Raw genomic sequence first — 17,036 nt, forward strand, 5'->3', positions numbered from 1 at the left:
GAATGCAGGCTCAATGAAGACATTGATTCGTTTGATTCATTACATCACAGCCCTTAAATCATCCCCTTCCTGTCTCCTTTTATTTCCTCTCATCTGTCCCTTTGTATATGTCTCCTCCTATTCTCTCCATCTCCTCTCCTCATGTCATTTGCATCTCTCAGGACCAGAAAAAAAGGTTCTGGGGGGGGGAAAATGAGTGATCCGAGTCATGACTAGGACTGTTTTCACTGCCGGACTCTGGAAAGAGGTTCCGCAGCCTCCGTAGCAGAACCTCCAGGTTCTGTAACAGCTTCTTCCCTCAGGCCATAAGACTCTTGAACGCATCATAATAATCCCCCCCGAAAACGGATGAAGTCAGTGGAATATAAAGACAATATCCATAAACGTGAATGCATATGCAAAAGTGCAATATATTTATCTGTACAGTAAATCTATTTATATCTGCACCTTATTGCTCTTTTATCCTGCACTACAACTAATGCAACAAAATGTCACCCTTATCTGTACTGCAAAGTTCAAATTTGAATGACAATAAAAGGAAGTGTAAGTCTAATGAAACAGAAGGTATGCACTCCACCTGCACTGCAACATCCAACTTGGAGAGGAGGTGCTTTTAGGCACTGATGCGCTGGCTAATTATCGCAGCTCCACAACAGATGTTTGGTCTTCAAGACGGGCGCACATGCTCAAACTATTTTTAGACTTGCATCAATGGCCTAAGAGTGGGCCGTAAATGGCCGGTGCGCCATAGGTTGTCCACCCATCACATGCTGCTCTTCAAAGCCCCGAGCAGAATCGGAGCATTCTGCAAGAAGACTCCTTAATGAGTGGAGAGGCGCTTGCAATAAATCAATCCCAGACTTGGATGAGAGTGACACGTGAGGACGTTGGCATATATTAGGTGGCATCAGAAGTCCATCACAGCCCGGAATACAACTTTAGCGCTGTGTTTTGTCTGATTGCACATGCATTACAGAGCAGATTAGAGGGTTTAAGTCTGCACCTTTGCAGAAAAGTGCTAACCTGAATGCTCAAATTCGCATTAAACATAAAAAAAGGAGTATGCATGCATATTGCAGATGCCCTGGTTTAGCACACAAACAAAAAGGGGGGGTGGGGGAGTTTCATCATTTAGACCAGGGGTGTCAAACTTATTTTAGATCGGGGGCCACATGGAGAAAAATCTACTCCCGAGTGGGCCGGACTGGTTAAATCACGGCACGATAACTTAAAAATAAAGACAACTTCAGATTGTTTTCTTTGTTTAAAAATAGAACAAGCACATTCTGTCATGTCTGTGTGATCATGTTTTGTTTTAGTAATGTTCGGTTTAAATTTTGGACTTTTTGTGCACTTTTGTTTTGTTTTGTCACCATAGCAACCATTAGTTTCACCTGTCACGTCACGCACCTGTTCCACGTTTGGACTCATTGTGCACTCTTGTCACCATAGCAACCATTAGTTTTCACCTGTCACGTCACGCACCTGTTTCACGTTTCGAGTCACGCACCTGCTTTCACTAATCATGTCCATAGTATTTAAGTTCATTCATTTTCTGTTGTTCGTTCTGACGACATCACCACATTTATGCTCCTGCACACTCTCCACACCCTGATGACCCTTGCTACTCTTTTTTTCATGCCGGTTCCATGCCAAGTAAGTTTTTGTTTGTTAAGCCACAGTTAGTGTTTTGTTTAATTGTTCATAGTTTCTGCCAATGTGCAAGTTTTGTGTTTAAAGTCTAGTTTTATTCTCCGCCACTGTGCGCGCTTTTTGTTTATTCCTTTTTTGATAGTTTAAAATAAATCATGTACCCACCTTCAAGCCTTGACCAGTCCAGTTCATTTGCACCACGGGAGAACAAACCAAGCCAAAGTCCAAGTCATGACAGATGTCGTCAGCACGAACAACAGAAAATGAATGAACTTAAATACTATGGACATGATTAGTGAAAGCAGGTGCGTGACTCGAAACGTGAAACAGGTGCGTGACGTGACAGGTGAAAACTAATGGTTGCTATGGTGACAAGAGTGCACAATGAGTCCAAACGTGGAACAGGTGCGTGACGTGACAGGTGAAACTAATGGTTGCTATGGTGACAAAACAAAACAAAAGTGCACAAAAAGTCCAAAATTTAAACCGAACATTACTAAAACAAAACATGATCACACAGACATGACACATTCTGAAAATGTACAAATCATAATGTTGTTGTTTTTTACACTTACATGTTTCCGTTAATAGTATTCTACCTTTATTTGTCGTTATTTATACTTTCTGAATAAATGATGTGATCATGTTCATCAGTCAACTCATTGCTGTTGATTTTCAATCTATCAAGATAAAAAAAATATCAAAATCAAATTACGTTATGTTATTTATGTAGTTTACACCAACATCATGTGGCTTATTTTTTTTGTACATAGTAGCATCATCTACAAAGATGCAAAGAATTGCTATTTCGACATCCAGTGGACACATTTCTTTCATTCAAAAATTTCAGCTCATTTTTATTGTTAGCAAACTCACTTCCAAAGACATGCACCTGGGGATAGGTTGATTGGCAACACTAAATTGGCCCTACTGTGTGAATGTGAGTGTGAATGTTGTCTGTCTATGTGAACTGAAGTGAATTATATTTATATAGCGCTTTTCTCTCGTGACTCAAAGCGCTTTTACATAGTGAAACCCAATATCTGAGTTACGTTTCGTCTTGGGGACGGCGTGGCGAAGTTGGGAGAGTGGCCGTGCCAGCAATCTGAGGGTTACTGGTTCAATCCCCACCTTCTACCATCCTAGTCACATCCGTTGTGTCCTTGAGCAAGACACCCTTGCTCCTGATGGGTCCTGGTTAGCGCCTTGCATGGCAGCTCCCGCCATGAATGGGTGAATGGGTGAATGTGGAAATAGTGTCAAAGCGCTTTGAGTTCCTTAGAAAGGTAGAAAAGCGCTACGCTTTTAAAAAAAAATCCTATTTTTATGGTTAATGTAATCTAAATTTCTACTGTAATTTTTCTTCTTTTTTTTTAATAGTTTATAAAACTGTAGAATTGAATACATTATCTGTAAATAAACAACCCGCCTGTTGTTTTAAGTAATATGCCAGTAATGACAAACTATGTATATTTCTATTTTTTTTTTACAGAAAAATACCAAATTAATTATTTTCTGTTTTCTTAAATTACTTTCAAATGCATGTCAAATTACAGTAATTATCTTTCATTAAATATGTAGCTTGTTATATAAAAGTCTATGTCCATATTAACATAGAATAAAGGTATTTTTCTGCAGAACTGTTTGCACCGTCACTTTATTAAAGGTGGTTGATCTTAAGAACTCAGAAAAAATCTGTAAAATAATGGTATTTTTCTGTGGAACTGCCAGCATCGTCACTAAAGGTGTTTGATCGTAATCATTTGGAAAAACTCTGTAGAATAAAGGTAGTTTTCTGCAGAACTGTTTGCATCTTCACTTTATTAAAGGTGGTTGATCTTAATCATTTAGAAAAAATCAGTAAAATTACGATATTTTTCCGCAGAACGTTTCATGAAAACTTCTGTAAATATAATGTTTTTGATCATTATTTGGTTTACAATATTTTACTTTAATTTTATGGTTTTCGTTTGGCAGCCATAGCTGCCAGTAGATGACCGTTTTTTTACAGAATTTTACAACCCATTTACCATTTTACATTTAAACCAGTGTGGGTGGCACTGGGAGCAGGTGGGTAAAATGTCTTGCCCGAGGACACAACGGCAGTGACTAGGTATGGCGGAGGCGGGGATCGAACCTGGAACCCTCAAGATGCTGACGCGGCCACTCTACCAACCGAGCTATACCGCCCGACACTATCTGTGTTGGCCCTGCGATGAGGTGGCGACTTGTCCAGGGTGTACCCCGCCTTCCGCCCGAATGCAGCTGAGATAGGCTCCAGCACTCCCCCCCGCGACCCCGAAAGGGACAAGCGGTAGAAAACGGATGGATGGATGGACGCACTGTAAAAAAAAAAAATGTAAAAAAAACGGCTGCCAAAGCTACGGCTGCCAAACGAAAACCATAAAAGTAAGTAAAACATTGTAAACCAAATAATGATCAAAAACATTAATATTACAGAAATTTTCATGAAACTTTTTACGGAAAAATATCTTAATCCATCCATCCATCCATTTCCTACCGCTTAATCCCTTCGGGGTCACGGGGGGGCGCTGGAGCCTATCTCAGCTACAATCGGGCGGAAGGCGATCACACCCTGGACAAGTCACCACCTCATCGCAGGGCCAACACAGATAGACAGACAACATTCACACACTAGGGCCAATTTAGTGTTGCCAATCAACCTATCCCCAGGTGCATGTCTTTGGAGGCGGGAGGAAGCCGGAGTACCCGGAGGGAACCCACGCAGTCACGGGGAGAACATGCAAACTCCACACAGAAAGATCCCGAGCCCGGGATTGAACCCAGGACTGCTCAGGACCTTCGTATTGTGAGGCAGACGCACTAACCCCTCTACCACCGTGCTGCCCAAATATCTTAATATTACATGAATTTGAAAGTAATTTAAGAAAACAGAAAATGTTATGTCTCCCTCACCTGCACTGGCTTCCTGTGCACTTAAGAAGTGACTTTAAGGTTTTACTACTTACGTATAAAATACTACACGGTCTAGCTCCGTCCTATCTTGTCGATTGCATTGTACCATATGTCCCGGCAAGAAATCTGCGTTCAAAGAACTCCGGCTTATTAGTGATTCCCAGAGCCCAAAAAAAGTCTGCGGGCTATAGAGCGTTTTCTATTCGGGCTCCAGTACTATGGAATGCCCTCCCGGTAACAATTAGAGATGCTACCTCAGTAGAAGCATTTAAGTCCCATCTTAAAACTCATTTGTATACTCTAGCCTTTAAATAGCCCCCCTGTTAGACCAGTTGATCTGCCGTTTCTTTTCTTTTCTCCTCTGCTCCCCTTTTCCTTGAGGGGGGGGGGGGGGCACAGGTCCGGTGGCCATGGATGAAGTGCTGGCTGTCCAGAGTCGGGACCCGGGGTGGACCGCTCGCCTGTGCATCGGCTGGGAACATCTCTACGCTGCTGACCCGTCTCCGCTCGGGATGGTGTCCTGCTGGCCCCACTATGGACTGGACTCTTACTATTATGTTGGATCCACTATGGACTGGACTCTCACAATATTATGTCAGACCCACTCGACATCCATTGCTTTCGGTCTCCCCTAGAGGGGGGGGGTTACCCACATATGCGGTCCTCTCCAAGGTTTCTCATAGTCATTCACATCGACGTCCCACTGGGGTGAGTTTTTCCTTGCCCGTATGTGGGCTTTGTACCGAGGATGTCGTTGTGGCTTGTGCAGCCCTTTGAGACACTTGTGATTTAGGGCTATATAAATAAACATTGATTGATTGATTGATATGTAGAATTAATTTGGTATTTTTCTGTAAAAAAAATTGAAATATACATAGTTTGTCATTACTGGCATATTACTTAAAATAATTGTTTATTTACAGATAATGTCTTCAATTCTACAGTTTTATAAACTATTTTAAAAAAATAGAAAAAATTACAGTAGACATTTAGAGTAAATTAACCATAAAAATGGGATTTTTTTTTTTTTACAGTGTGGATGGAGATAAAACCTTACGTTTGACACCCCTGATTTAGACGTATAATGCATGACCAAATTAGGACAAGTGGTGCGTAAAATGTCATATCTCGCGCGTAAAAAGGCCGTCAGAAACAAGCCAGCAGCATCAAGGGCAAACGTGAGCAAAGGCATCAACCTCTTTTGGTGCAAAATGACCGCGTGCAAACATCAACTGTGCGCCACTGTGGGAAAGTTGGGTGAGAAAAAACAACAACATGGTGCGTGATTGTGCGTGACGTCCTGCAATGTGACATGTGCGGGCACAAAGCAACAAGGAGGGTGCGGGTAAAAGTTGAAAAAGTTCCAAGAAAAAAAAAAACTCACCCGGGCGTATTTGGACGAGTACGGGTCCTCGAAGAGCGCCCAGATTTTGGGCTGCCATGTTTTCCACCATCCCGCCCTGCGCGCGTCCTCCTGCATGCAGAGTCTCTTCAGGTCCCCGTCGGCGCCCCCCTGCAGCGCCGGGTCGTCGTCCGGGGCGTCCGGCTCGGGCGTCTCGAAGCTGTCCAGCGCCTCCTCGGCGTCCCGGTGCTGGCGGTAGTTCATCCAGCAGCACGCCTCCACGTCCGTCTCGTCGATGCCCCAGAAGGCGAGCTCCTCCTCGAACAAGGGCCCGCACACGTCGTTGGGACAGTGCAGCTTGCCCGTGCGGTAATAGTTGAGGATGAAGGAGAAGACGGACGGGTGGCGGTCGAAGAAGAACTCGTCCAGTTTGGGGTCGTAGTCGAAGTTGCTGAAGGCGTCCGGCTCGGTCAGCCACGACAGGCGCGTGCCCGGCAACGTCTTCAGGGTGCTGCGGTACGTCTCATGGCGCACGCCGCCGCAGTTTATCACGATCTTCTCGCTTTCCGACGGACAAGTCATGTCTGCGCTGTAACATGCTTTGTTGGACGACTTGTTCCCACCCTTGCGCCCTTTGAAAGAGGATACACACACCGAACTGAGCATAGAGGACCGGGGGGGAGGAGGGAGGAGGGAGGGAGGGAGGGAGGCGGGAGAAGATGAGAGAAAAGCGGAGGGAGGAGGAGGAGGAGTCTGCGGGAGGAAGAGAGAGAGAGAGAGAGAGCAGATTTTAGAGGAATGTGGATTATCGATCGTGCTAATCGCGGCGAAAGTGCCGCGCGTTAGGACGCAAAAGGTCACCCCAAATGATGCGTTCGGGTTCAATCGAAGAGGCGGGATTTAACATGCCTCCGCACTCATTTGGGGAAATAAAGTTGTGTGCGTGCGTGCGTGCGTGTGTGTCCTCGCATCCATCCAGAGCCGGCCCAAGGCATAAGCGTACTAAGCGCTTGCTTAGGGCCCCGCGGCCACCAGGGGGCCCCCAAAAGCAATTAACAAAAAATTATTATTTTTTATTTTTTGCATGTACGATAGAGATGCGCGGTTTGCGGACACAACCGCGGAGTCCGCGGATTATCCGCGGATCGGGCGGATGAAATTAAAAACAATAAGATTTTATCCGCTCGCGGGTCGGGTCGGGCGGATTAATTAGATATTTTTTTTATTTTTTTTGCAGGTGGCAGTTAAACCAATTCGGAAATATATATACATAGTTAAATGTTGTTACCCACATACGAAAAACGAGCAGGCACCTGCTGCATATGCCACAACAGAAGAAAAAAAAAGAAAAGAGATGGACACTTTTACGGAGCGGAGAAGGGACGCCTCGCCGGGGTCCGCGACCGAGGCCCCTTCCCCCGAGAGGGCCCCACCGGGAGCCGTAGCTGAGGCGATCTGCGAGAAGGGCCCGACGCACGTCCAGGGTCACTACCGCGCCCACCACACCGACACCCCGCCTCGTCCGCTTTCGCAGTGCGCTCACGAAAGGGGTGGGGCTCACCCTGGTTGATATAGAGAGCAGGACGGTGGCCATGGAATTTCATTTAAGGTTTGTGATAAACCATCAAACTCATTCGTTAAAAGGACTCTATAGTAATATAAAGCAAATTTTTCTGGACATTATCATGCAAGAAAAGTTTATTTTTGGGATCGCGATCACCGCGTAATGATTTTTAAAGGTTGCATTACATTATTAACTGTCCCATGTGATCAGCCAGTGCGATTGGAAGTCCATGCTCAATTATTGCCTCCGTAAATAAAACTTCGGCATTTATCACATCCAAAGAATCTGTTTGGGCGACGAAAAACGTTGAAAGTTTTCCACTTGTATCGCTAGCAACGGCATTAGACTTGTGTTTTTTTGTCCCAACGTGGTCTTTTACATCGCTAATTCCTCCGTGTCCGATCGAAAAATCTTGTCTGCACAAGGTGCAATTCGCGTAGTTTTCACCCTTTTTTTTTTTTTTTTAATTAATATTAGATATATAACAACGGGCGGATGGCGGGCGGGTGCAGTTCTGATCAAACGTTACATCGGGTGGATGGCGGATGGTTGACGACTTTCTGACGCGGTTGCGGATGAAATAAATTGCCTATCCGCGCATCTCTAATGTACGAGTCTGACTGATGATTTCTAAATGATCAAAGATGTATTATTGTACAAAAACACAATTTTAGGTCAACATTTTTGCACATTGCTGTTTCAGGTTTTTGTTACCAAAAATAATAAAGTGAATCAGAATCAGCTTTAATGTCCAGTTATGTTTAACACACATGGAATTTAACTTCAGTAGACTGCGCTCTCTTTGTACAAAGTAAACATTAAATATGAACAATTAACTAAAAATATAAACTAGTACCGTATTTTCCGCACTATAAGGCGCACCTAAAAACCACAAATTTTCTCAAAAGCTGACAGTGCGCCTTATAACCCGGTGCGCTTTATATATGGATTAATATTACGATTCATTTTCATAAAGTTTCGATCTCGCAACTTCGGTAAACAGCCGCCATCTTTTTTCCCGGTAGAACAGGAAGCGCTTCTTCTTCTACGCAAGCAACCGCCAAGGTAAGCACCCGCCCCCATAGAACAGGAAGCGCTTCTTCTTCTACTGTAAGCTACCACCCGCCCCCGGAAGAAAAAGAAGCGCGCGGATATTTCGTTTCATTTCCTTTGTGTGTTTACATCTGTAAAGACCAGACTACAAAATGCACGTACGGTGAATATTCGCACCACAGGGAATGAGAAGTCGTCCTTCACTGTGGTTCTAGCTTGCCATGCTAATGGCCAGAAACTTCCACCCATGGTGATATTCAAAAGGAAGACCTTGCCAAAAGAGACCTTTCCAGCCGGCGTCATCATAAAAGCTAACTCGAAGGGATGGATGGATGAAGAAAAGATGAGCGAGTGGTTAAGGGAAGTTTACGCGAAGAGGCCGGGTGGCTTTTTTCACACAGCTCCGTCCATGTTGATATACGACTCTATGCGCGCCCACATCACAGATGGTGTCAAAAAACAAGTGAAGCACACAAATACAACACTCGCCGTCATTCCGGGTGGATTAACCAAAGAACTCCAACCGCTGGATATTGGTGTCAACAGGGCATTCAAATCACGACTGCGAACGGCGTGGGAACAATGGATGACCGAAGGCGAACACACCTTCACTAAGACGGGCAGACAGCGCCGGACGACATACGCCAACATTTGCCAGTGGATCGTAAATGCCTGGGCAGATATTTCGGTCACAACTGTGGTCCGAGCTTTCCGGAAGGCAGGATTCACAGAACTACTGGACAACAACAGCGACACTGACTCCGATGACTTCGACGAGACGGAACCGGCCATTTTGGATCCCACGCTTGCGCAACTTTTCAATTCGGACACCGAAGACGAAGAATTCGAAGGATTTACGAATGAAGAATAACTTCAGAAGGTGAGCGCTATGTTTATTTTGTGTGTTGTGACATTAACGTTCGAGCAACATTATGTTGCTATTGCTCTACACCATTTTGAATTTTACTATGTTTGTGATTGCACATTTGCGTACATTTTGGGACAGAGTTGTTAGAACGCTGGTTTTCAATATATTATTAAAGTTTGACTGAACTATCTGACTGTTTTTTTGACATTCCCTTTAGCGCAGCGTAGGCGCGGCTTATAATCCGGGGCGGCTTATTGGTGGACAAAGTTATGAAATATGCAATTCATTGAAGGTGCGGCTAATAATCCGGTGCGCCTTATAGTGCGGAAAATACGGTAATTAAAGACTAATATGTACAAGACTGATGAGACAAGATGACACTTTTACTGTAAATACAAAGCTTTATCACTTGGACTGTTCAACCCCAGGCCACTCTTGTAGCTGAATGTTTTCTACATTTTAAGATTAGGAACCATATGTGGCACTCTGGACATCATTCGTTCATTCATTGGTATTATTTATGTTCTTAACTGGGCCACCCCCATATCTTTATAAATGACATGTCATTTGTAAAGACATGCCAGGCTGACAATAGGATCATGTAAACAACACTGCCAGAGCCGCAATGAGTTTATATATTATTTATATATTATTGGCAGAAATAGAGGGCCCCAAAATCAAATTTTGCTTAGGGCCCCATGGAGGCTTGGGCCGGCACTGCATCCATCCATCCATTTACTACCGCTTGTCCCTTTTGGGGTGCTCTCACTCATCTCTAAATTGATCTCACCCGCGTCATTCAAATCCGCCTCCTAATTAGGCCTCGTGGACATGGGGTGAGGACGAGAAGGAAGGGAAGGAAGGAACGTTTTGCTCCTGATCCTGAACGCATCTGAGAGTGTGACGTAAAGTGGTGCAGCACCAATGCGTGTGTGTGTTAATTGTCTCCCAAGAGTGTGCGCGGTGTGTCCGCAACGTTAGATCCACGCACACTTGCAGACACACACACACACACACACACTTGTATTTGTTACCTTCTTGAGACCTCTGAAAAATGCCCACCTCCTTAGGACCACCCTTTCTAGATATATAACGATTTGTATTTACAATAGGGATGTCCGATAATGGCTTTTTGCCGATATCCCGATATTGTCCAACTATTTAATTACCGATATATACAGTCGTGGAATTAACACATTATTATGCCTAATTTGGACAACCGGGTATGGTGAAGATAAGGTACTTTAAAAAATAATAATAATAAAATAAAATAAGATGAATAAATTAAAAACATTTTCTTGAATACAAAAGAAAGTAAAACAATATAAAAACAGTTACATAGAAACTAGTAATTAATGAAAATTAGTCAAATCAACTGTTAAAGGTTAGTACTATTAGTGGACCAGCAGCACGCACAATCATGTGTGCTTACGGACTGTATCCCTTGCAGACTGTATTGATATATATTGATATATAATGTAGGAACCAGAATATTAATAACAGAAAGAAACAACCCCTTTGTGTGAATGAGTGTAAATGGGGGAGGGAGATGTTTTGGGTTGGTGCACTAATTGTAAGTGTATATTGTGTTTTTTTATGTTGATTTAATTTATTTAAAAAAAAAAAAAAAAAAAAAAAAAACGATACCGATAAAAAAACGATACCGATAATTTCCAATATTACATTTTAACGCATATATCGGCCGATAATATCGGCCTGCCGATATTATCGGACATCTCTAAATTACAACATTAATAATAAATACATCATCCAGCCATTTTCTACCGCTTGTCCCTTTTTTGGGGTGGCGGGGGTTGTGCTGGAGCCTATCTCAGCTGCATTCGGGCGGAAGGCGGTGTACACCCTGGACAAGTCGCCACCTCATCGCAGGGCCAACACAGATAGACAGACAACATTCACACTCACATTCACACACTAGGGCCAATTTAGTGTTGCCAATCAACTTATCCCCAGGTGCATGTCTTTGGAGGCGGGAGGAAGCCGGAGTACCCGGAGGGAACCCACACTATGCAAATATAAAAAAGGTAAGCTTTTAGAAATGTATTTTTATTTTTTTGAATTTTTTGTTTGTAATTGCCTTTTAATCTTCATTATTGACTTCAAGTTATTACAGTATGTCTCTATATACATATTCATTTTTTTTGTATCAATTTTGACCGTATGTTACATATGTTGGCCAGAGGGGAAAACACTTCAAATTTTTACACACACTTGTTATTTCATATGTTGACCAGAGTGGGAGCACTTTTAAAACCGACACACAGTCCATTTGAAAAAATCCTCCTTTTTGGGACCACCCTAATTTTGATAGATTTCACCACCAGAGGTGCAAATGAGATCTCTAGTTTTTGTTTTTTGTAATGTGCTTTAAGGCTGATGACAAACGAGTCACGGACCACAGATGGCCCCTGTGCCGCACTTTGGGCAACCCAGCTGTAGAAGCTAACTGTTAATGGCCACTATAGTCTTAGTACCGTAGTGTAGTTGTTCACCCTATTGTCACATATGGGACGCGGGTTGTCTTACATCAGCACCGGGAATCAAATAAATCAAATACAATCAGCTGTTCACCTGGCGGGTTTTTTCGGGGATGAATAGGGAAGTCCTTCTTTAGCTGCCGTCTTGTTTTATCATATATTGCTGCCTTTGCATCTGTCAATGTTTACTTTTGTAAGCACATTAAACCAACAAAAAAATCCTGACTTTGGAGCAATGTTCACGGACTCTAGTATTTGTCTCTCTATTAGATGCAATGGTTTTCCGTATAGGGACCATGATTTGGGTCCTAACTTGTTCACCGGTCCTCATATGGAAGGTATTTTTCCTTGTTGATGTCTCAAGAAGGGTAGAAATACAAGAACACACACACACACACACACATTACATCCACGCTGTATGCACAATTATGTCACTTTCTGCCATGCAATGTGTGAGTGGAAGACAGGTTAGTATGAACAGGAGGAAGATGCCACGAATCCTTTTTTATTAACCCTTAAAGGGGAACTGCACTTTTTTATTTTTGCCCATCATTACAATTCTTGTGTATGTTTTTGTCTTTTTTATGCATTCTAATTTGTAATATAGTGGCTAATGATGAAGACAATGGGAGTACTCTATTCAAGTTAAAGTACCACTGATAGTCACACACACACTCGGTGTGGTGAAATTAACCTCTGCTTTGACCCAACCCCTTGATCCACCTCCTGGGAGGTGAGGGGAGCAGTGAGCAGCAGCAGTGGCCCCGCTCGGGAATAATTTTGGTGATTTAACCCCCAATTCTAACCTTTGATGCTGAGTGCCAAGCAGGGAGGTAAATGGTCCCATTTCTATTGTCTTTGGTATGACTCGGCCGGGGTTTGAACTCACGACCTACCGATTTCAGGGCGGACACTCTAACCACAAGGCCACTGAGCAGACAAAATTCCAAAACAGTGCCCTTTAAAAATACGCGTAATGTCAAGTTTGGAGAATTTTGCTGACATAATTATACATTTGGAAAGTGTCAAACTGTATGCCGAGATATCTACAACCTTAAAGCAACTACAGGTCGCTCAAACAAAGAAGTGTCCAAACCACTTCTAGGTGAGCGCACCTATCAAACACATCTGCAGACGTTGATTTTATACGCCGGGTATCCGTTTGCTCAATTTTCAATTTAACAGTTAGATGACAAATTTGGTAAATATGTAGATTTGTTTTTTAGTCTTTGTTTGAAAAAACAAAGGTGAAAAAGTGACCTTTTTTTCGTGTTGGTTTTACAGAAAAACATTGACGCAAAGCTTTTTTTGTCCACCAGATGGCACTACGTTTTCCCATTCAAAGCATGCAGAAAAATCTATCACCTTTTAGAAAAAGGAAATATCAGTGTGTGTGTGTCGCTGTTGCTGTTGGATAGTGTATACATGCAAAAATGTGTTTGTCTTCTGCACTGTGGAGTTATGTTATATTAGGAATATGTTATATTTCAGGCACATGAAGCTGGAGCTTAAAGGGGAACTGCACTTTTTTTTAAATTGTGCCCATCGTTCACAATCATTATGAGAAACAAGAACACACATCTTTTGTTTTTAATGATTTTTTAAGATGATAAAAAATGCTTGTAAGATGCAGTTAACCTGCAAAGCCCTCTAAAACAACTTCAAAACCCTCCAGGAAGGTTTTATATACAGGTAAAAGCCAGTAAATTAGAATATTTTGAAAAACTTGATTTATTTCAGTAATTGCATTCAAAAGGTGTAACTTGTACATTATATTTATTCATTGCACACAGACTGATGCATTCAAATGTTTATTTCATTTAATTTTGATGATTTGAAGTGGCAACAAATGAAAATCCAAAATTCCGTGTGTCACAAAATTAGAATATTACTTAAGGCTAATACAAAAAAGGGATTTTTAGAAATGTTGGCCAACTGAAAAGTATGAAAATGAAAAATATGAGCATGTACAATACTCAATACTTGGTTGGAGCTCCTTTTGCCTCAATTACTGCGTTAATGCGGCGTGGCATGGAGTCGATGAGTTTCTGGCACTGCTCAGGTGTTATGAGAGCCCAGGTTGCTCTGATAGTGGCCTTCAACTCTTCTGCGTTTTTGGGTCTGGCATTCTGCATCTTCCTTTTCACAATACCCCACAGATTTTCTATGGGGCTAAGGTCAGGGGAGTTGGCGGGCCAATTTAGAACAGAAATACCATGGTCCGTAAACCAGGCACGGGTAGATTTTGCGCTGTGTGCAGGCGCCAAGTCCTGTTGGAACTTGAAATCTCCATCTCCATAGAGCAGGTCAGCAGCAGGAAGCATGAAGTGCTCTAAAACTTGCTGGTAGACGGCTGCGTTGACCCTGGATCTCAGGAAACAGAGTGGACCGACACCAGCAAATGACATGGCACCCCAAACCATCACTGATGGTGGAAACTTTACACTAGACTTCAGGCAACGTGGATCCTGTGCCTCTCCTGTCTTCCTCCAGACTCTGGGACCTCGATTTCTAAAGGAAATGCAAAATTTGCATGGTTGGGTGATGGTTTGGGGTGCCATGTCATCTGCTGGTGTCGGTCCACTCTGTTTCCTGAGATCCAGGGTCAACGCAGCCGTCTACCAGCAAGTTTTAGAGCACTTCATGCTTCCTGCTGCTGACCTGCTCTATGGAGATGGAGATTTCAAGTTCCAACAGGACTTGGCGCCTGCACACAGCGCAAAATCTACCCGTGCCGGGTTTACGGACCATGGTATTTCTGTTCTAAATTGGCCCGCCAACTCCCCTGACCTTAGCCCCATAGAAAATCTGTGGGGTATTGTGAAAAGGAAGATGCAGAATGCCAGACCCAAAAACGCAGAAGAGTTGAAGGCCACTATCAGAGCAACCTGGGCTCTCATAACACCTGAGCAGTGCCAGAAACTCATCGACTCCATGCCACGCCGCATTAACGCAGTAATTGAGGCAAAAGGAGCTCCAACCAAGTATTGAGTATTGTACATGCTCATATTTTTCATTTTCATACTTTTCAGTTGGCCAACATTTCTAAAAATCCCTTTTTTGTATTAGCCTTAAGTAATATTCTAATTTTGTGACACACGGAATTTTGGATTTTCATTTGTTGCCACTTCAAATCATCAAAATTAAATGAAATAAACATTTGAATGCATCAGTCTGTGTGCAATGAATAAATATAATGTACAAGTTACACCTTTTGAATGCAATTACTGAAATAAATCAAGTTTTTCAAAATATTCTAATTTACTGGCTTTTACCTGTATACCCGGCGGAAATTCAAGGAAATACGGTATATCATACTCCCTTTTTGTGGAGAAGGCATTTTCAGTTTGGAACAACAGCTGTATTTCTTTCTGGGCTGGAAGGGCTGTTTTCGCTCTACATAAGCTGACTCTTTTTGTTTGAATTTAGACCGCTTCTTGCTGATGCTATTGTCGCATTGTAAGGGCTGGTCTCCTAAAGCTTTAGTAAAACTTGGCCAAGTACTATTCTGTCTCGGTGGTCCTTCTTACTCAACATATACAGTATGTCATCCACAATAACTTGGGATTGGCCAGTGTGTTTTATTCCCTTAGAGAAGGACTGGTCGCACGCAACAGGACCTATGACGATTTTTGTCTTTTCTGACTTACAGTAGAAATGTTACAAAGTTAAATAGTCGTGCAACGCCAAAGTAAATAAACATAAATGATAAATGGGTTATACTTGTATAGCGCTTTTCTACCTTCAAGGTACTCGAAGCGCTTTGACAGTATTTCCACATTCACCCATTCACACACACATTCACACACTGATGGCGGGAGCTGCCATGCAAGGCGCTAACCAGCACCCATCAGGAGCAAGGGTGAAGTGTCTTGCCCAAGGACACAACGGACGTGACTAGGATGGTAGAAGGTGGGGATTGAACCCCAGTAACCAGCAACCCTCCGATTGCTGGCACGGCCACTCTACCAACTTCGCCACGCCTTCCCCAAAGTACCAAATCATAAGGGTCATGCATTTTGACGTGAGCTTGCACGCAGTTTTGGATGCCTCGGTTTGCAGGGTTTTGCAGTCTGGCTACTTTGTGACATCGCCGCGAGGTGCAAGTACTTACTTAGACATTAAGTCGAGCTCTTAGCCTCTGACAGACTCTGCTTCAGGCTCTGAGGACATGCAAAAAAAAAGTATGATTTTCATCTAATCTTGGCATGTGCATAACACCAACGTGCGACCTGGAGTGACAAATGTGCTTTCAATCAACCAACCATTCTCTACCGCTTGTCCCCCCTGGGCTCGCGGGGGGTGCTGGAGCCCATCTCAGCTGCACTCGGGCGGTAGGCGGGGTACACCCTGGACAAGTCGCCTACTCATCACAGGCCTTATGGCCTTATCTGACCAGGATCTTTAGCTCTCAGCCGAATGTGGGACTGGGATGAGAATCAGCACCTCCAAGTCCGTGGTTCTTGCCCGGAAAAGTGTGGAGTGCCATCTCCGGGTTAGGGAGGAAGTCTTGCCCCAAGTGAAGGAGTTCAAGTACCTGGGAGTCTTGTTCATGAGTGAGGGGAGAGTGGATCGTGAGATAGACAGGCGGATCGGTGCGGGGTCTGCAGTGATGTGGACACTGTATCGGTCCGCCGTGGTGAAGAAGGAGCTGAGCCAGATGGCAAAGCTCTCAATTTATCGGTCGATCTACGTTCCCATCCTCAACTTTGGTCATGAGCTTTTGGCTATGACCAAAAGGACAAGATCAAGGGTACTAGCGGCCGAAATGAGTTTCCTCCGTCGGGTGGCGAGGCTCTCCCTTAGAGATAGGGTGAGAAGCTTTGTTATTTGAGAGGAACTCAGAGTAAAGCCACTGCTCCTCCACATCGAGAGGAGCCAGATGAGGTGGTCCGGGCATCTGGTCAAGATGCACCCCGGACGCCTCCCTGGGGAGGTGTTTAGAGCACGTCCTACCGGTAAGAGACCACAGAGAAGACTCAGGACACGTTGGGAAGACTATATCTCACCGATGGCCTGGGAACGCCTCAGGATTCCCGGGAGGAGCTGGATAAAGTGGCTGGGGGGAGGTAAATCTAGGCTTCTCTGCTTAGGCTGCTGTCCCCGTGACCCGACCACGGA

The 17,036-nt window shown here is 43.7% G+C and overlaps 2 protein-coding genes across 5 annotated transcripts in view; both read right to left on the bottom strand.

Moving 5' to 3' along the window:
* The window catches only part of LOC133610933 (stonustoxin subunit beta-like), a 460,649-nt gene extending 458,772 nt beyond the window's left edge, over positions 1-1,877 (bottom strand). Inside the window, exon 1 of one of the 2 annotated variants that reach the window (XM_061967702.1) lies at positions 1,819-1,877. The gene's annotated coding sequence lies outside the window, so the exon portion shown is untranslated. The remainder of the gene's footprint in view (positions 1-1,818) is intronic. The other variant, XM_061967703.1, reaches the window with a different exon arrangement.
* Positions 1-17,036, bottom strand: part of LOC133610928 (voltage-gated potassium channel KCNC1-like) — a 142,831-nt gene that overhangs the window by 114,363 nt on the left and 11,432 nt on the right. For all 3 annotated transcript variants that reach the window (XM_061967698.2, XM_061967699.2, XM_072914052.1), the window contains exon 2: positions 5,975-6,685. In XM_061967698.2, coding sequence (XP_061823682.1) covers positions 5,975-6,598 — 624 coding nt within the window. In that variant the 5' untranslated portion in view covers positions 6,599-6,685. The remainder of the gene's footprint in view (positions 1-5,974; positions 6,686-17,036) is intronic.

The sequence above is a fragment of the Nerophis lumbriciformis genome, linkage group LG11 (assembly GCF_033978685.3).
Source record: "Nerophis lumbriciformis linkage group LG11, RoL_Nlum_v2.1, whole genome shotgun sequence".
In the NCBI taxonomy this organism is placed as follows: Eukaryota; Metazoa; Chordata; class Actinopteri; order Syngnathiformes; family Syngnathidae; genus Nerophis; species Nerophis lumbriciformis.